This window comes from Bombina bombina, chromosome 2 (genome assembly GCF_027579735.1).
Source record: "Bombina bombina isolate aBomBom1 chromosome 2, aBomBom1.pri, whole genome shotgun sequence".
Lineage (NCBI taxonomy): Eukaryota > Metazoa > Chordata > Amphibia > Anura > Bombinatoridae > Bombina > Bombina bombina.
The window spans coordinates 966,406,988-966,428,745 of record NC_069500.1 but is presented as its reverse complement, the minus strand read 5'-3'; the positions used below and the strand labels follow the sequence as shown (position 1 = coordinate 966,428,745).

The 21,758-nt window shown below is 38.7% G+C and overlaps 1 protein-coding gene across 1 annotated transcript in view; it reads right to left on the bottom strand.

Moving 5' to 3' along the window:
• LOC128647389 (complement C3) overlaps window positions 1–21,758 on the bottom strand; it is a 572,326-nt gene that overhangs the window by 130,580 nt on the left and 419,988 nt on the right. The window contains exon 22 of the mRNA XM_053700176.1: window positions 20,994–21,083. Coding sequence (XP_053556151.1) covers window positions 20,994–21,083 — 90 coding nt within the window. The remainder of the gene's footprint in view (window positions 1–20,993; window positions 21,084–21,758) is intronic.

The following is a 21,758-nucleotide window of genomic DNA, read 5'->3' as shown; positions in this document are numbered from 1 at the left end:
TAATGCAGGACTGTGGACTTGAGTTGCATAACTTGGACTCCACTCCCAACCGAGTTGCATGACTTGTGACTCAAATCAACATGATCAAAGAAGACTTTAAACTCGACTTTGACAACAATAACTCATGACTTGATTTGGACTCAAGCCCTCTGACTTGGAAAGACTTTATGCTTTCTAAAACCAAGGGTCAGGGTTGTGATCACTTTAGGCTGGTCCCTGAAGCTCATTATTTAAGTGCCAATATATTCCACAGCGCTGTCCATGGGTACAATTTATTTAAGTAAAACAATGATACAATACTTGTAAAAGACAAGACAGAATTTGTCAAACAAATTCAGGGTAGAAGAGTGAGAAACCAAGGACTGCAAGGGTGAGAATAATGTTAATACAGAGTTAGATGAGGGAAATTATTAGGTAAGTGGAATTCATTTGTTACTGATTTGGTTGGTCGGCTTCCCTGAACAAAAATGTATTTAGGGAGTATTTAAAAGAAGGCAGTCTAGGGGAAAGTCTGACAGCGTGAAGTGCGTTCCAGAGGGTTGGTATCACACAAGAGAAGTCCTGCAGTCTAGCATGGAAAGATGTGATAATATAAGAGGCAATAAGCAGGTCATTGTTGGATCTTAGGGGGTGAGTTGAAATGTATTTGTTTAATAGTGAGGACAGGTAGTAGGGAGCTGTGTTAGTAAGGGCTCTGAAGGTTAGGGTGAGAATTTTGAATTTAGTTCTGTTGTGAATGAGGGAGCCAGTGAAGGGACTCGCAGAGAGGTGCAGCAGATACAGAGAGATGGGAAAGGTGGATAAGTCTGGACTAAAGGGGGTTGAGGCATAAGAGAGGTAGGCCAGTGAGTAGGTTATTGCAGCAGTTTTTATTCTAAATAAGGTGTCTTAGATGAGTAGTATGTGTTTGGTTGCAAATTAATGCACTGTTTATGCTGTGATTGTGTGTGTAATTTACACACTAGCTTCTGAAATTAATAAAGCTATACTATTAAACAAATACGTACCAGTTTAACTTCCTCCTTTATCTTGTATTGATAAAAAAATTACCCATTTAAGGGTCTGCACCATTGTATGTAGTAAATACTACAGTACAAGGGCTAGTGCCCATAGGAGTAACGAAATGAATCTATGCAAACTATTAATAGTATTAAGAAATCTCCTCATATCCTTTATTTGACACAATATTGCAGCAGTATAGTCGGGGCATTACAAGGAAGTGGATTAGTTGCTTAGTGGTGTCAGTGCTAAATAATGGACACATTTTGGAAATATTGCATAGGTGGTTGCAGCAGGATGAAGAGAGATATTGGATGTGGGGGGTGAAGGACAGATTAGAGTCAAGTGCAACTCCAAGGCAGTGGATTTGGGGTGATGGGGTGATAGTGTTGCCATTGAGAGTGATAGAAATTTTAGAATCGAATTAGAGCTAGAGGGGGATTACAGGGAGCTCAGTCTTTGACATGTTGATATTTAGGTGGTGAGAGGCCATCCAGGAAAAAATACCAGATAAGCAGTCGCTGATGTGAGAAATGACAGAGGGAAAGGTAGCATCGGTGTCATCAGCATAGAGGTGATATTTGAAGCCATATATGTTGATATGTTTACCCAGTGAGGAAGTATACATGGAGAAGAGTAGAGAACACAGGACAAAGTCTTGACATGCTCCAACTGACAGAGCCATCGAAGAGGAGGAGTTGCCATTAGATGACACAGAAAAGGACCTGTTAAAAAGATATGAATGGATCCAAGAAAGATCAGTGTCACAGAGACCAAGGAAGCTAAGAGTCTGTAGCAGGAGGGGGTGGTCAAAAGTGTTGAAGGCAATTGAGAGGTCAAGTTAGAGTACTAGCTGTTCATTTTATATATAAGGGTGGGTGTTTTCTAAATATATATATATATATATATATATATATATATATATATATATATATATATATATATATATATATATATATACACACACACACAGCTTGCCACATGTTTGCATCACTGGAGCAGCCGCTTCTGGGATTATATGTTTGTGGCAAGTGCGAGCATATTGTCTCTTTAGAAACTCGTATTGGGGATCTGGAGGAACGAATTGCAACACTACATGAAATTCAGACACTTGAAAGGGAAATGGATAGGACTGAGCTGGTTGTTAATGGTTCCAGCAGTGGGAATGGGGAGGATTCAGATGCGGAGACTCCAGGATGTAGCTGGGTCACAGTTAGAGGGCGAAGTAAGCGGAAGAGACAGGCCAGTTCTGAGCTGGTACACCCCAATAGATTTGCAAGATTAAGTGAAGATGTTAGGGATATCAGTTCAGGGGTGGCAGTGTCAGAGAGGGCCGTGTTGCCTAGTATAGTGAACAGTCCTTTAGCTTTGGAAGAGGAGCATACTATGGTGGGCAGTCCTTCAGTCATGGAAGAGGGGCATACAAGTCAGGGCCAGAGGCAGATGTTGGTGATAGGAGACTCTATTATAAGGAAGGTTGATAGGGTAATTTGTCATCCAGACCCTTTACATAGAACAGTTTGCTGTCTTCCAGGGGCTCGTGTTAGGCATATTGTGGAGCGTATTGATAGATTGTTAGAGGGATGCGGGTCTGATCCTGCAGTCATGGTGCATATTGGTACTAATGAAGAAATCAGTGGGAGATGGAGAGTCCTAAAAAATGACTTCAGGGAGTTGGGTAGCAAGCTTAAAGCAAGGACCTCCAAAGTAATATTTTCTGAGATATTACCAGTGCCGTGTGTTAACTCAGTAAGGCAGAAGGAGCTAAGGTCTGTTAATTCATGGCTAAAAACATGGTGTAAAAATGAGGGGTTTGACTTTTTAGAACACTGGGCTGATTTTTCACTAGGGTACAAATTGTACAGTAAGGATGGATTGCACCTGAATGACATGGGTGCAGGTGTGTTGGGGGAAAGGATGGTAGCACGTTTAGAGAACCTTTTAAACTAGGCAAAGGGGGGGAGGGTCAATTAGAACAAAATAGAACAGAGAGATCAGTGTCTGAATATGTCACTCCCTTAATATCTCAAGGAAGGGACGACTTAAGAAATGTCACATTAGAAAGTATAGAGGAAAGTACACCAAGTAGCAGCAGAAAGCACATGAAAATTAAATGTATGACAACAAATGCAAGAAGCATGACAGGTAAAATGGGGGATCTGACACTCTTAGTTGCAGAAGAGGACTATGATGTTATCAGTATAACTGAAACTTGGTGGGATGATTCAAATGACTGGGCAGTTAACTTAGAGGGATATACATTATTTAGGAGGGACAGGAATAATAAAAGGGGTGGAGGAATCTGCATGTATATTAAACCTGACCTTAAACCTACAATAAGGGAAGATATTTATGATACAAGTGACAATGTAGAGACCCTGTGGGTTGAAATAAAGAGTGGGGGGAAAAATCCTAAAAAAATATTACTAGGAACATGCTACAAGCCTCCCAACATTAGTGACCCGGAGGAAACTCAACTACTTATCCAAATAGGTAAGGCTGCTAATAACAGTGCTGTAATTATGGGAGATTTTAACTACCCTGATATAAACTGGGCCAATGAAACTAGTAATTCAGCTAAGGGGGATAGATTTTTAAATGTTCTCAGGGATAACTTCTTGTCACAATTAATAGAGGAGCCAACTAGGAGTAAAGCTATATTGGATTTAGTGCTATCAAACAATACAGATATAATATCAAACATAGAAGTTAAAGAACATTTGGGTAACAGTGATCATAACATGGTCACATTTGAAATCTCTTTTCATATGCAGTGGTTTAAAGGCTTAACTAAGACTTTTAATTTCAAGAAAGCAAAATTCAACGATTTAAGGAAATCATTAAATAATATAAATTGGGACAATGTATTTTCTAATAAAAATACAGAGGATAAATGGATAATATTTAAAAATTTGTTAAATAAATATACATATCAATACATACCATATGGTTATAAAAATAAAAATAAAAAAACTAAGCCGTTATGGCTAAATAAAAATGTGTTAAAAGAAATTAGGAAAAAACGTAGGGCATTTAAATTATTAAAAGAAAATAGTACAGACTCAGCATACAATATTTATAAGGAATGTAACAAAGCATGCAAAAAAGCAATCAAATTAGCCAAAATTGAAAATGAAAAATGAATTGCCAAGGATTCTAAGTCTAACCCTAAAAGGTTATTTAAGTACATAAATAGCAAAAAATCTAAGAAGTATAATATAGGTACATTAAAATGTGTGGAGGGTAGCATGATAAATAATGACAGGGAGAAGGCTGAGGTACTAAAACAGTTTTTTTCTTCAGTATACACAAGAGAGGAACCATTGAATGATACTTTGGAACAGAATAGAACATGCCAGTCCATACCACTAACTGGGTTTTGTTTAGAGGATATCAGGAAAAAACTAAAAAATATTAAGGTAAATAAAACTCCAGGCCCAGATGGAATACACCCAAGGGTGTTAAGTGAATTTAGCACTGTTATAGACAAACCTTTACTCTTAATTTTTCAAGACTCATTATCCTCAGGCATGGTACCCCAGGATTGGCGTAAAGCTGATGTGGTGCCACTCTTCAAAAAGGGAAGCAGGGATGATCCAGGAAGCTATAGACCAGTTAGTCTGACATCAATAGTGGGGAAGATATTTGAAGGGATTATAAGGGATTATATTGATGAGCATATTCGTGTAAACAAGATTATGAGTTCTAATCAGCATGGCTTTAGGAGAAATAGATCATGTCAAACTAATCTAATTAAATTCTACGAGGAAGTAAGTAAAAATATAGATAAAGGGGAATCAGTTGATGTGATATACTTAGATTTTGCAAAGGCATTTGATACAGTGCCACATGAGAGATTAATGCACAAAATTAAGGGACTGGGAATAGCTGAAAATGTTAGCTCATGGATAAATAACTGGATAAAAGATAGGGAGCAACGAGTAGCAGTAAATGGATCATACTCAGATTGGACAAAGGTAATCAGTGGCGTCCCCCAGGGATCAGTACTGGGCCCTGTTCTTTTTAATATTTTTATAAATGACTTGGAGCAAGGATTAAATAGCGACATCTCTATTTTTGCAGATGATACTAAGTTAAGTAAGGTCATTAGGTCAGAGCAGGATGAACTCTCTTTGCAAAGGGATTTGCTAAAATTAGAACTATGGGCAAGTGAATGGAAAATGAGATTTAATACGGAAAAATGTAAGATTCTACATTTTGGAAGTAAAAATAAGCAGGCTATGTATTTTTTAAATGGGACAAGACTTAGCCAAACACAGGAGGAAAGGGATTTGGGAGTAGTAATAGATAACAAGCTAAAGATGAGTGCACAATGCAGGGCAGCGGCTTCAAAGGCTAATAAGATACTAGCATGTATTAAAAGAGGCATTGATTCAAGGGAGGAAAGCATAATTCTGTCATTATATAAAGCCCTGGTAAGACCTCACCTTGAGTTTGGAGTGCAGTTCTGGGGACCGATTGCTAAAAAAGATATTGCAGAACTAGAAAAAGTTCAGAGAAGGGCCACAAAGCTAATAAGGGGATTGGAGAAATTAACCTATGAGGAGAGGCTAGCCAAACTGGGTCTGTTCTCTTTAGAAAAAAGGCGCTTGAGAGGTGACATGATTACTTTATATAAATATATTCAAGGCCCATATACAGAGATGGCAGAAGCTCTTTTTATTCCAAGAAAATTGGTTCTGACAAGAGGTCATAATTTAAGGTTGGAGGAAAGGAGATTTAATCTCCTGCAACGGAAATGTTTTTTCACTGTAAGAGCAATAAAATTGTGGAACTCATTACCAAAGGAGGTAGTGAATGCCAATACCATAGATACATTTAAAAATAGTCTGGATACATTTCTGTATATAAACAAAATTCATGGATATGATTGCTAGTATTAAATGGGTCACATTTTAATGGGGTTATTTAAGCTTAACTGGAGCTTTTTGTAAGTATTTTAGATTTGTATAGGTTGAGCTCGATGGACTTCAGTCTTTTTTCAACCTTATCTACTATGTTACTATGTTACTATGTATATAGATAGATAGATAGATAGATAGATATACAGTATATATATATATATATATATATATATATATATATATATATATACAGTGGTGGTATAAATTGTGGACACTTTTTGAAATTTTAATGTTTTGCAACTTTGCAGGCTTATAAGAAATGCTATTTTGCACCAAATCCAAATGTATAAATGTCAATTTAAAGACGATTTAATGCTTAATTTAATACAAACAACAGAATTCAAATTACTGTATATGCAGTACAATAAAAGTTATGCAGGGAATACTGCAATCATGCTGAATATACTATAATGCACTTATGGTTTCAATGAACTATCAGTATTTAGTAGGGTATCCTTTATTCTTTAAAAACTGCATCACAGTGATGAAGTGTTTGAAGCTCTGCCTTCGTTATTACATGGTGCCAGGAAGTAATTATAGCCTCCATCAATTGCCTTTATTTGATGGATGCCTCATTCGTAGAAGGCTTTTCAAACGGGGCCACAAATTTTCTCTCGGGTTCAGGTCAGGGCTGTTTCCTGGCCAGGTCAACAATGGAATGGACTTTGTTGTGAACCACTGATTGCATATTTTTGCTTTGTGGCAGAGAGCTGAATGCTGCTGAAAAAAATGGTGCATTGTTAGGAAAGAAATCCCTGATGGAAGGTAGCAGTTTTGGTTCAAGGATGGTGTCAATGTATTTCCTTGCATTCAGCGTGTCTTGATTACATGAAGGTGGCCAATGCCATTTGCTGCCATACATGCCCAAATCATAACGCTTGATGGTTGCTTTACATTGGTCTCCGTACAGTCAGGATGTAGCTCTTCTCCTACTCTACGTCTCAGGTATTTACGGCCATTACTACTACTAATAAGGATATCTTATAGTCATGGCCAAAAATATTAGCACCCCTGCATTTCTGTTAGATAATGCAACACTTCACCAAGAAAAATACAAATGTTTAGGCATTCTCATGTTTATTTCTTTTGATTGTATTAGTATGACACAAAAAGGTGGAGAGAAAAAAAGCCAAATCTGACACATTCCATGCAAAACTCCAAAAATGGACTGGACAAAATTATTGTCACCTTCTCAAAATTGTAAGAAATAATTGCATTCCAAGTTTTTGATGCTTCTGTAATTCTTTATTAAACTCACCTGTATTAATTAACAGGTGTTGACAATATAGAAATCACACCAGCAATCATTTAAAATGGTGAACAATTGACTTAACCTTTCTGTTTTGTGTCTCTGTGTGCCACACTGAGCATGGAGAAGAGAAAGAGCAGCAAAGAATTGTTTGAGGATTTGAGAACAACATTTGTGGAAAAGCATGGACAATCTCAAGGTTACAAATCCATCTCCAGAAATCTTAATGTTCCTGTGTCCACTGTGCACAACATTGTCAAGAAATTTACAGCCCATTGCCCTGTAGCTGTCTTTCTGGACGTGGACGAAAGAGAAAAATGTATCAAATGTTGCAACAAAGGATTGTTTGAGTGGTGGATAAAGAACCTGGATCAACTTCCAGACAAATTGAAGCTGATCTTCAGGCACAGGGTACAAATGTGTCAGCTTGCACTATACGTCGCCATTTGAATGAAATGGGACGCTATGGTTGGAGACCCAGGAGGACTCCACTGCTGACACAGAAACATTAAAAAGCCAGATTGGAGTTTGCCAAAACTTACCCGAGGAAGCCAAAATCCGTTTGGGAGAATGTGCTGTGGACAAAAATACAACTTTTTAGTAAATCCCATCATTCTACTGTTTTTAGAAAAAGAAATCAGGCTTTTAAATGAGGCTGTTCAAATCAGCCAATAGAATTTAAGCATCTCTCATCCTATTGGCTGATTTGAAAATATCAGCCAACAGGAATGCAAGGTAGCCCAAATATAAAAGGGGTACCTTTCATTCAATCTTTAGTGTGCGGCAGAGATCGCATGAAGAGGAGCCTCCACGCCGATGAGGCCCGCCGTCGCTGAGGACCGCTCTACATTTCCAGGAAGAAGATAGAAGATGGTCCCGCAATGGATGACGATAGAGCCGCATGGATGAAGACCTTAATCGCCAGACTTCAGGAACGTTGAGTACCTATTTTGGGGTTAGACTTAGTTTTTTTTTATTTTTATGAGTGGGTTTATTTTTTAGATTAGGGATTTTTTTATTTTCATGGGCAGCAAAAGAGCTGCTTGCCCTTTTAAGGGCAATGCCTATACAAACCCCTTTAGGGGCAATGGTTATCTTAGGTTTTTTTACAGTTAGGTTTTTTATTTTGGGGGTGGGTTGGGTGGAGGGTTTTACGGTTAGGGGGTATTTTGTAATTTTTTAGATAAAAGAGCTGATTGCTTCTGGGCAATGTCCTACAAAAGGTCCTTTTAAGGGCTACTGGTAGTTTGTTAGATTAGGGGGTGTTTTTATATTGGGGTGGCTCTTTTGTTTTTATAGGGGTATTAGATTAGCTTTAATTTTTATTATTTTGGATATTTTCATTTATAATTTTTTGTAATCTTAGAATTTTTTTATTTTTTGTAATTTTAGTGGGGTTTTTTTTGGTAATTTTAGTTTTTTTTTATTTTCTCTTAGTGTTAGGATTTTTTAATTTTGTCTCCTAGTTTTTGCTCTTTTCATTTATTTTATTTTTTAAAAATAGTTATGTTAGGTTTATTTATAGTTTAAGCTTAGGTTTTTTTTTTTATTTCACAGGTAAGTTTTTATTTATTTTAAGATAGTTATATTGTAACTTTAATTTAAAGTTAGGGTGTGTTAGGTTTAGGGGTTAATAGTTTAATTGAGTGTGTCGCCATGTGGGGGGCCAGTGGTTTAGGGGTTAATAGGTTTAGTTTAGTAGTTGCGATGTGGGGGGCCTGCGGTTTAGGAGTTAATAGGTTTATTTTAGTAGTTATTATGTGGGGGTCAGGGGGTTTAGGGGTTAAAATGTTTATTTAGGTGTTAGCGATGCGGGGGGCGGTGGTTTAGGGGTATTTAGACTAGGGGGTTATGTTAGACATCAATGGGGATTGCGTTATAACGATCGCCATTCCGCAATCGCAGGTGACGCATTGATATCTATGGGGAAAACGTGCATGAGCACGTCAAGTCAGGCCTTGGCTTTTGTGGGGTATGGAGCTTATTGCACCATATCACACAACATAATACGTTTTTTTTTGTAACTTGTAATGGCAGCGCTATGGAAAGTGTGATACCGCTAAATTTGTAGCGTTATTTACGCAATGGGTTTAGAGCACAACTTGTAATTTTGATCAGTGTGTTTAACTGTGTTTTTACATTTTACTTCAAATAAAATTTTCTTTTTTTTTTAATATTTATTTCTCTATATATATTTGTGTGTGTATATATAAATATATATATATATACCTGTATATATTCATATAGATATTTAGGTATAGATATGGGTTTTTTGTTTGTTTTGTTCTTTAAAAATCATATACAGTATATATAAATATATATTTAAAAAATGAAGTTCTCTTTGGAATGTCAAATATTTGCAAATACCTTCGGGTTTAGTGCTGTAGGTCTAATGTGGTGTTGGGTTAGCGCACAAGTGATAAGTGTTTTTTTTTTTACTTAAGCGCTCTCCACTGAAGTCTATAGAAAGAAGTAAATGTGGTCACAATATACAAAGTACTGAAGTTAGCGCGCACTGGGTTTCACTTGCACGCAGACAATTTACTTTCAGCTTGTAATACGCACACTAACCTAACCATATTAAATGTTACTTTGAGGAGTGTTTACGTGCAACCGGAAAAAAAATTAGCACTCCAGTTCCAATATGGCCCATAATGTTTAAAAAAAACAAAAACTGCAATATGAGTAATTATTTAAATGTTCACATGATAGCTACATTTATCCGAGCTTCTGGATTTAGCTTTGCCTCTATAGACCTCATAATTTAAAAATTAGAAAATGAAAAAAAAAAACCTTACAACAACCTGTGGCCCCTTTATATTGGGGTGGGTTCTCTAATAACCTATATTCCTTTTGGAATATTTGTGATGGGGACTCAGCATTGTGGCATGAATGTGGCTTATATGCACCATAGGTTAATGCCATCTATCAGACATTGCCACTTTTATATATACGGGGTATGGATAATGTTTAAGTACTATTGTAAGTGCTGTGAAAGGGGCTTTGGGTCATCATAGAGGTTTGTTTGTTTTTTAAATCTCTCAGATTCCAAAATGGAAATTCCTAACTTCCAAACTAACCAACATCACAGATATTGCAGGTAGCCCATATGCAGAGAACTTTGAAAAGTCCTCCGCTTTATCTACTCACCTAATGGAAACCCTTGACTAGCTTAAACTATATATTTTTTTATTAAATCTGTTCATTTTAGTGTGATCTGCAATAACTAATGAAGTTAAACTCATAGGGGATTACAAGTGGTGCTATTTAGCAATTTTACTTGCGCACAAACACTACCAAAAGTAAACTTTTAACGCACGCGGGTTGGCACATGCATCACAAGTTGAAAGTAAAATGTTTGTGCTCAAGTGAAAGCTGATGCACTAACTTCAGGACTTCTCCCCATAGACTTCAATGGAGAGCACAAACTGATAAAAAAACAAACACGTATTGCTTGTGCGCTAACCCGACAGGAGTTACAAATATTAATCCAGTGTTCTTCACATAGAAGAAAATGTTCTATTTATTTGTAATTATATATTTCTATTTATATAAATTATGTATTTTTTGTAAAATATATATTTATACCTATCTATCTATATCTATCTATCTATCTATCTATCTATCTATCTATCTATCTATATACACATATATGAAAATATATTAGAGATGTGCATTTGTTTTCAGACGAATGCACATTTGTAACAAAAATGCGGATTCCCGTTTCGTTTTAACTAAATGAATATCTGAAGACTGCATCACTGAAAATGAAAGAAAATAAAAAAAATTCTGACGAAAATTGTCAGTATTCATTTTTTTTTTTAAGGGTTTAATACTTACCTTAACATGCTCTCCATGCTCTGGACAGCACAGGTAGGTAAGGTAAGTATTGTAGGTAAGTATTGGGTAAGTATTGTACCCACAGGTGAACTTTTTACCTGTAGCTTTGACACATTTACAATCGTTTTAACAAAACTAAATGTAAATGTTTAACGAAAATTTAGTTTGAAACGAAACACCGAATAGTGCAATCACCAAATATTTCGGGAATCCAATGTCCCTGAATATTTGGAACGAAAATTTCATCTGATACGAAATTTTCTGGGCTACACATGTCTAATAAATATATATATATATATATACGTATATATATATATATATACTGTATATATATATATATATATATATATATATATATATATGCAATGAGGAGCCGACTCCCCCTAGGCAGCGAGCATAACAGCAGGCACCGAGTCCCTAGCAACGGCTAGAGTGGCGCGACATAGCCCCCCCTCTCAAGGGTTCCCTCCGGGAACCAGAGTCGGCCTCAAAGGATGAGCAGCATGGAATCTGGATACTAAAGATGGAGCATGCACATCACAAGCAGGAACCCAGGAACGATCCGCCACCGAGTAACTCTTCCAATGCACCAGATATTGCAGTTGTCTGCGCCTGTATCTGGAGTCCAGGATCTTAGCAACCTCATATTCAGGGTCACCACGGACCAGGAGTGGAGGAGGAGGAGCTTGGAGCCGGGTATATCTATTCTTGATATAAGGCTTGAGTAGTGAGATATGGAAGACTGGGAGTATGTGCAGGGTTTTGGGCAAGGCTACTTTGTAGGAAACAGGAGACAGTCTTTTCAGGACTTTGTAAGGACCAATAAACCTAGGCCCCAATTTGTGACAGGGTTGACGTAGACGAATATGTCAAGTAGAGACCCAAACACTTTCACCTATTGAGATGGCACTACAGAAGATCTATGATGATCAGCAAACGTTTTATATCTAGAGTCAGCTGAACATAGCTGAGAACGAATACATTGCCAATGAGTGGTGATTTCAGTAACGTGTCGGTCTGCAGCAGGAACCCCAGTGGACTGAGCAGAAAGAGGGAAGACACAAGGTTGATACCCTGCTGCGGCTTGAAATGGAGAACATCAAAGAGAAGAGTGCCAATGAGTGTTTCTTGTCAGCTCAGCTAGGGGTGACAACTCGGACAAATTAGTATGGAGAGCGTTGACAAAGGCTCTAAGATAAGCCTCAAGATCCTGATTCACTCTCTCAGTTAGTCCACTAGTCTGAGGATGGTAGCCAGAAGACAAGGAAACAGTGGTTCCAATCAATTTACAAAAGGCTCTCCAAAAGGTAGAAATTAATTGTGAACCTCTGTCGGAAACAATATTTGCAGGAATGCCATGAAGTCATACCACATGCAGGAGAAAAAGAGATGATAATTCTTGGGCAGAAGGCAGTTTTGTTAGGGGTACAAAATAAGCCAGTCTGGAAAAGCTATCCACCACAACCCAGATAACTGTATGGTGGTCAGAAGGAGGAAGGTCCACAAGGAAATCCATGGTTATATGTGCCCATGGTTGTTTGGTAATAGACAATGGTTGGAGTAAGCCGGGCGGCAAGGATAGGGGAGTTTTGTTGGCAGCACAAGTTGTGCAGGCTTTTACATAATCCTGAGTGTCAGACTTCATAGTAGGCCACCATAAGTGTTGGGAAAGATGCTTAAAAGTCCTGAGAGTTTGCTATCATGAGCCCAGGACAGTACAGGAGTGCGTAGGTTCAGAGGTACAAAAAAGAGATCGGAAGCCACGGGGGCTTCAGGAGGTTTACTGGACTGAGCAAGTTGCAGTCTTTGAAGAAGGGTGGTATTCAATTGAGCAACCACACAGGAGGGAGGTATGATGTGTTCAATAGGAGCTTCAGAGGAATCACTTGAGTGAGGAAACTGACGGGAAAGGGCATCCGCCTTCTTGTTTTTGGTCCCAGGAAGATAAGAGACCACAAAGTTAAAATGGGAAAAGAACAAGGCCCACCTGGCCTGTCGAGGATTGAGTCGATGAGCAGTCTCTAGGTAAGTCCAATTCTTGTGGTCGATGAGAATCTGAATGGGATTAGTGGTGCCTTCCAACCAATGACGCCGGTCAGTAAAGGCCATCTTAATGAGTGCACAATTACCCACATCGTAATTTCTCTCAGCAGGAGTAAAGCGTTTGGAAAAAAAGGCTACAGGGTGTGAATTGGAGGTTACAGGATCCCTTTGGGTTAGAACTGCTCCAGCCCCTATCTCAGATACATCAACCTCTAAAGTGAACTGTAGGTCAGGATCAGGATGGTGGAGCACAGGAGCAGAACAGAAAGCCTTGTTAAGATGAGTGAAGGCATATATGGCCTCAGGGGGCCAATGTTTACAGTCTTTGTTCCGTTTTGTCAATTCAGTGAGTGGAGTGACTGTTTGAGAAAAGTTCTTTATAAACTTGCGGTAATAATTGGAGAACCCCAAGAATCTCTGCAATTCTTTGGTAAATGAGGATTTCGATTGGATCCCTAGAAATATGAAACATATGAGGGATAACTTATATCCTAATGAAAAAAGGGCTCTAAGGAGCCTTAGAGAAGATCAGTCCCTGGTGATTAGACAAGCCGATAAGGGCGGTGGGATAGTGCTGCAAGATTTGGATCAGTATTTGTTAGAGGCAAGGAAAATACTTCATGACCAGACCTACTATATCCGTCTGAAGCACAATCCCACCGCTTTATATAAGGCAATTTTGAAAGATATTGCCATTGATGCCTTTAATGAAGGTATAATTCTTAAAAAAGAAAAATAATTATTGGTCCCAGATGAACCTAACCTGGCGTTTTATTATCATTTGCCGAAGGTTCATAAGAATCCTATATGTCCTCCGGTTCGCCCTATCATAGTCGGCATAGGAAGTCTCACAGATAATGTGTCCTCCTATGTAGATAGTTTCTTACAAAAATATGTGCTAGGCCTAGAATCATACATTCGTGACTCCTCCGATCTAATCAAGAAACTTGAGGTTTTGAATATCACTCCAGACCTCTTGTGGGTCACATGCGATGTACAGGCCCTGTATTCTAACATACCACATGATCTAGGACTTCAATCTGTATTTCATTATTTAGAACGGGACCTGTTTCTTCCTACCAAGCAATGTGATTTTTTGATGTCTCTCATTTCTTTTATCCTGAGACACAATTATTTTTTGTTTCAGGACGAATTTTATTTACAGACTAGGGGGACGGCCATGGGCACCAGGTTTGCCCCAAGTTATGCTAATTTATACATGGGGTCCTTTGAAGAAAATTACATCTATGTCCCCACCTATGGGGCAAACCTGGTGCACTATGGCCGTTACATAGATGATCTGATTTTTGTTTGGAAGGGAGATATGGATTCTGCGCACCTCTTTGTTGAACATCTAAATCGGAATGACAGAGGTCTCCTTTTCACAAGCACTATAGATCCTCTAACTGTGGTCTTTCTTGACCTAAAGCTCATGTTCGAGAAAGGTAAATTCACTAGTATGACCCACTTTAAGACAGTGGACTGCAATAGTTACTTAGATTTTACTAGTAACCATTACCTTCCGTGGAAACGAAACGTTACCTACGGTCAATTCAAGCGAGTGCGCCGCAGTTGCAGCACACTCGCTGATTATGAGATGCAAAGCCTTATTCTAAAGGATAGGTTTATTGAAAAGAAATACCCTGTACAAATTGTTGAGAATGGCTATATGAGAGCCAAACAAGATGATAGGGATGGCTACATTTTTACACCCTCCGAGAAAGGAAACACTAGATAAAACTTGTAAGTGTCCACTCTTTATCACCCAATATAATGGCAATTACAATCATATAAAAAATATAATTTCTAAACATTGGGGTATTCTAACCAAAGACCCTATTTTGGGCAAGTCGATAGGTATCAAACCTAAGATAGTATACAAAAAAGCCCCTAATCTTAAGACCATTCTAGCCCCTAGCAAAATTGTCAAACATTAAAAGAAAAATGCTCCTACAGGCACTACATTAAGAGTATTATCTCATGGTTCATTTAAATGAGTTAGAAAATGCATGCTATGTGACCATATTGCACATAACAACAAGACATTCAAATCTAACATGACTGGACGTAATTACCCCATAATAGGCCACATTTCATGTGCCTCCCAATACGTTGTTTACCTCCTATCATGTATTTGTGGGGTACAATATGTGGGCCACACTTGTAGAAGGCTCAGCATAAGATGGTCTGAACACCGACGTAACATGAAAAACAACTGTAAGAACCATAGTGTCTCTAGACACTGCAATCTAGCACATAATGGAGACATTAATTGTTTTACAATTACACCGATTGAAATCATCCCAAAATCGCACCTTTACAACCGATTCTATAGACTGAGACCAAGAGAGACATACTGGATCCATGTGCTTAAGAGTATGCACCCAGATGGCCTTAACCTTAATATTGACCTGGCTGCATTCCATTAATGATCCATTCGCACCGCTGGATCGAGTATACTCTTGTTCCTACCTTTATCTTTATTTTATATGATGCGTTATTTCTATTATGATTTATATTTTCATTTTATATATATTTTTTCTTCTTATTTTCTAACCACATTCTTTGATAGTTCATCCATACTGAAAACCGCATATAACACCCAGATCATTTGTGGTTCCATCCATCATTTGAATTTATTACTACATACCCTTAGGAGCGTTATAGTGCCCCTGATAGTCGATTTTATACTAATTTTATATTTCTATTTTGCATACATCTATTACATAATCAGATATCACGTTTGTAGCACTCCATCTGGATATTTCCGATGGTTGGTCTCTTGTATACTCATAGTTTGGTATGAGTGTTATATGTCAATCATAGTTTCTATTTTTCTAAAATAGCCAACTCTTTAGCCCCAATATTAGACACATTAATATCAGCCTACACCGAGTTCTTGATATAGTGTCATCTAGAGTGTCTAGATGTCTTATACCCTGTCTAAGAATCTCAATATTATTGGATAACATCCCGTAACCAATTACGGGCCCAGGATATAGTGAACCTAGGGGTTTTTATATTTTTTATATATTTACGACTCAGTCATCTAACTTCTAATTTTCCCCAACCACTGTAGCCTCTCACTAAGCCACCCTTGATAGAGTTTTTGGTCTCCATCATAACACTGAAGGTGGCCTCTTATACAGTGTCTATCTGAGCGACATAATGAACTTGTTAGTATCTATTATTCTTTGATCTATTTCTCTACACAATGTATCAATAGAGTGAAGTGTGTTTTGTCATATATTATGTGCATTTCATGGATCTTTAATAGTTTAAGTTGTGCGGATTTATCCGGTTTGTCTGTTAAATTTGCATTGTTACTAATATAGGCCACATCCAATTTTATTATTTTATCTAATATTGATTTTTAAATACTTCAGATTTTGTTGTCACTTTGTATTTGTTATTTGCGATGTTATCCAATAGTTGTCGACGTTCCTGTACACACCCCCTCAGGTTGGGTTACACTTGACGTGTTGAAGATTTGCTAGTCACTTCCTACTATGACGTCAAAATAGATGTGTACAGGCACGCCGATTTGATTGGTCCGCATGCCTTTTAAATAGAGCAAGTATTTTGGTAATCTTTACAGCCTGATGAAATGGCATTTTATACTGCTGAGAAACGCATTGCTGGAATTTTATATGTGCTAATAAAGTTTGCACTTTTATGCCACTTGCTCTATCACCTTTTTATTGGAGTTTGCTGCCTGTGAACTTTTTGCACCGCACACTGCCTGAGTTGTCCTTTTGCGGACTTACGTCTAACACCTGTGTGCTTGGTGTACCGGATCACCACCACCTTCAGAGGGACTCCGTTGTTGCGGGATCTTCCGTCATCTTGACCTACCGTGGGTTTGCAGTTGCTCCTGTATCAAGTCTGTCGGGTGACTACATTGGTCCCGTACTGCACTGTGAGGCACTCCGGTTGTCAGTTCCGCTTGTGAGTAGCCATTACCTGAGAGGGGGGCCGGTCGTTATCCTGTTGTATTTTCTGATTTTATACATTATTACCCTATGTGGCACCTCTGTTTATCCCTGTCCTTTTAGGGTCATTTCAACTGCAATTCTTTTAATGCAGTAGGTTGAGGCCACTCTAAAACTGCGGTGAGTTTAGCAGGATCCATGGCAAAACCTTCTTTCGAGATGACATAACCAAGGAACTGGATCTGAACTTGGTCAAACTCACATTTTTCTAGTTTGGCTACCAAAGAATTGTCTCTGAGACGTTGAAGTACCTGTCTCACGTGCTTATGATGAAGAGAAAATAAGGATGTCATCTAGGTAGACGATAACAGTGCGATGGAGGAGGTCACGGAAGACATCGCTGACAAATGCCTGGAAGACTGCAGGGGCGTTACACAGCCCAAAGGGCATTACGAGGTATTCGTAATGCCCTGATCTTGTGTTGAAGGCAGTCTTCCATTTGTGACCTGGGAAGATACGGATCAGATTGCATGTCCCACATAAGTCCAGCTTGGTAAAGAAGCGAGCATTCTGGAGTGAGTCATAGAGCTCGGTGATCAAAGGAATGGGATAGCGGTTTTTGATAGTTATGTTGTTCAAGGCCCTGTTGTTGATGCATGGTCTGAGCCCGCCATCCTTCTTACTGACGAAAAAGAAACCTGCTCCAGCAGGAGAGGAGAAAAGGTGAATGAAGCCTTTAGCTAGATTCTCTTGGATATACTCCTCCATTGATTTGGAGAGTGGATAAATACTCCCTTTAGGAAGTAGGGCTCCATTAAAGAGGTACATTTTTCAGTCATAAGGATGGTGGGCTGGTAGCACATCAGTTTGGAGGAGTCTGTATACTGGCTATGGGGATGCAGAGCAGAGGAGTGACTTTAGCAAGGCATGAATTGAAACAGAAGTTACCCCTGGAGGCCAGTTGTCCTTCAGTCCAGTCGAACTGTGGATTGTGTATCCGAAGCCAAGGAAAACCAAGGATGACAGGCTGTGCTGGAGAATGAATGACCTCGAACTTCAGTTGTTCAGTATGAAGGACTCCCATAGTCAGGGTCAGGGGTGTTGACTCAAAATGGATCAACCCTGAACCAAGGGGGGTGCCATCCAAGGTAGTTATTTTGAGACAATGTCTTTTCTGCAGAATAAAACAGTGATCCAGAAAGTTTCCAGCTGCCCCTGAATCAATGAAGGTTTGAGTGTGGACAGTATTCTGAAGGAAGGTATGGGTTACAGGTACCAGAATCCTAGTGAAATAAGGGGATTTAGTAGTGATCATGCTTAGAGGTACCCCAGTGTCATCCCCTAAGCATTGACGTTTCCTGGCCGAATGTCACATTCCTTTAGTTGGTAGGTGTTAGATCTACAATGAAAGCATAGTCTCAATATTCTTCTTCTCTGCCTTTCAGACTCTGAAGGTTTGAAGGAGGAGAGATCCATGGGTTCCTCCACTGGGGTAACTGGAGCTGCTGAACGGATAAAGGATACTGCCAAAACCAGACGAATAGGAGGACGAGAAGGAAGGACCCTCCTAGTTCTGTCTCTCTCGGCTTTCCTCTCCTGAAAGCGAGAGTCCAGGCTGATACAAAGTGTTATAAAGTCATCCAAAGAAGAAGGAACATCACGATAAGTGAGTTCATCTTTGATGCGTTCATGGAGACCACTCCTAAAGGCTGCCTTGAGAGCACTGTAGCAGAGGTACGGCCAGAAGTCCCAAACACAGAAGTTAATGCAGAAATGAAAGCATCGGCATCATGCAGGATTGGAGCATTCTGTTCCAAAAGGGGAGAGACCCAGGCTAGGGCCTTGTCTTTCATTAAGGAAATGATAAAGGTGACCCTTGACTGGTGAGACTGAAAGGTGAGATGATCATTGTGGAAGTGCAGCCTGCATTGGTTAAGAAAACCCCTGCAATCAGTAGTACCCTAATACTTGTCAAGCAATGGTATCCGGGGTATACTTCCAGAAGCAGAGGAAGAAGCCGCAGTACTAGGAGTAGAGACTGGCAGTACATCAACAGGAGCGGTATTCTTTGCTGTAACTAGTAAAGAGAGCTGAGTGGTTATAGCCTCTAGCTTGGAATCCATATTCTGCAACTGTGTGGTATAGGTTCCAAACATCTGTCCCTGAAGATAAACTGCTCATGCCACCTCATCTTGGGCTCCATGGCCCAAGTATAATGTAATGCTCATGGGATACTCCCCTATCAGACCAAACTCGGCCAGTACTCTTGTTATCCTGGCATCGAGCCGGAAAGATAGGGAATATCCCAGAGCAGAGAAGGTTTCTAAGATGAGGTAAGCGGCACTCACCACAGGCAGGACAGTCCTCGGCGGCAACAGGTAGGAAACCAGAGAAAAGCAGTTTAGGGGCAAACCACCAAAAAGGTCAGATAGGCAGGACCTGGCAACAGCAAGGCAATCCAGAGGCAAACCCCTAGTATGGTCAGGCAGGCAGGGTTTGGCAACAGTAAGGCAGTTCAGAGGTAAATCACTAGGATGGTCAGGCAGGCAGGGTTTGGAAACAGTAAGGCAGTCCAGAGGTAAACCACTAGGATGGTAAGGCAGGCAGGGCTTGGCAACAGGAAAAGGGGTTAAACAGGCAGAGTGGTCAAACAAGCAAGGTTCAGCAGCAGTATATCAATCCAGCAGTTAAGGGATAAACAGGCAGAGTGGTCAGACAAGCAAGGGTCAGCAACAATATAACAGTCCAGCATAAGAATAAAGAACACCCAGGAGAATAGTAAGTAACACCTATACTTGGGCAGTGATAGGTAGCAAGTGAGTTACTTACATAGGCTCAGGGTTCGTGCCACAGGAGATCCGACCAGCTTCAGAACAGGGAAAGCGTGTAGCGATGACATCACCACCACACACAGAGAGGAGCCAACTTCCCCCTAGGCAATAATCATAACAGCAGGCGCCGCATCGTGACACATGTGACCAAGGCAGCATTTGACAGAAGTGACAAATAGGGAGATCATATTCAGGATAATACTGTTTTTAAGATACATACATCTCATATTGGGTAAACCAGCAAGATACCATCATGCTCCCATGTGTAATTTCAATGTGCTGAGCTGTAAGCTTTTTAAAACTGCAGACTATGGTTGAGTTTATTCTGTAGTCGATATAGGGGGCTTCAAACTTCTTTATTAGAGTTTGAACACTGCTGATTAGCATTTTTAATTCCTTGGATATCTTTTTATATCCCTTTCCTGTTTTATACAGTTCAACTACCTTTTCCCGCAGATCCTTTGACAATTCTTTTGCTTTCCCCATGACTCAGAATCCAGAATTGTCAGTGCAGCACTGGATGAAAGATGCAAGGGTCTGTCAGGAGTCCAGAAACTCATTGACCTTTTATACACACACACTAATTACAAGCAAACAGATCACAGGTGAGGATGGTTACCTTTAATAGCCATTCAAACTCCTTTGTGTCAACTTGTGTGCATGTTATCAGGCCGAAATCACCAAGGTATTTAAACTTTTCATCAGGGTCATTTGGGTAGTTTCTGTTGTCATTATGATTTAAAAAGAGTAAACACAGTTGGTTGATAATAAATGGCTTCAGCCAAACACTACCCATGAGTGAAAGAAAAGTATTTGTGTTATATTTCATAATCTCTGACAAATGGCCAAGAAATTATAAATTCTGCCAGGGTATGTAAACTTATGAGCACAACTGTATATATGTGTATATATATATATATATATATATATATATATATATATATATATATATATATATATATATATATATATATATATATATTACATTACAAATATTATTTACCAAAACACAATTTGCCAAACAGTATTTAAGCACCAAAAAGAGAATGTAAAGAAGACACACATGAATTGTTTTTAGGATTTGAAAAAGTACCTGAACAAACAAAAGGGAATGTTATACATTATATATTTGTATAATTATTATATATTAACTCATAGAAATAAGATACTAAACCTTGAATGCTGATAAAGTTTTCAGCAATGCTGCCGGGCACCATTCTTTCTAAGGCTGGTGCCGTGATAGGTATAACCAGGCTTCTACCTCCTAAGGGGAGATAAAGAAAAGTAAAGGATATGTATTTAAATGGTTTAAAGAAGTAGAGCTTTGTATTCCAGATATTTTTTACATATTAACCCTTTACAGTTACTTGACTATAGCTGATAAAACAAATACATTTAAATAGCTCTTGTTAAACACATTAACTAATGCCTTCTAGTGGTCAAAATGCAATCAGATTACATACACTCTTTAAGGTCTAAGAAATGAGATGATGAACCTCCTAGGTTTATCTTTCAAATAAGAACACCAAGAGAATAAAGATAATTTGGGGATAAAAATTCATGTTAAAAATTATGAAAATTGTATTTCCATATTGAAATCTAATGTTTTGCTTGACTTGACTGTCCCTTTAAAAATAACATATGATAACATATACTAATCCTTAGGGCTTGTTGGTATATCTACACTTATTGTTAAAACAAGAACATTTTTGAATTTAATACTAAGCCTGTATGCCATATTTCTCTTGACATGTTAAATAAAGTCTATTTTTTTTTAAAGCTACATTATAATCTTTGAATTTTTCAAGAAGACATTTCATTTAGAAGGTCTATGAAAGCAGAACATTCGCTTACATGATTTTCTGAGACTCTAACATTTTAAACAACATTCTCACTTACTCACATTCTTTGACTCGTTATATTGTTAGCCTTTGCAGAC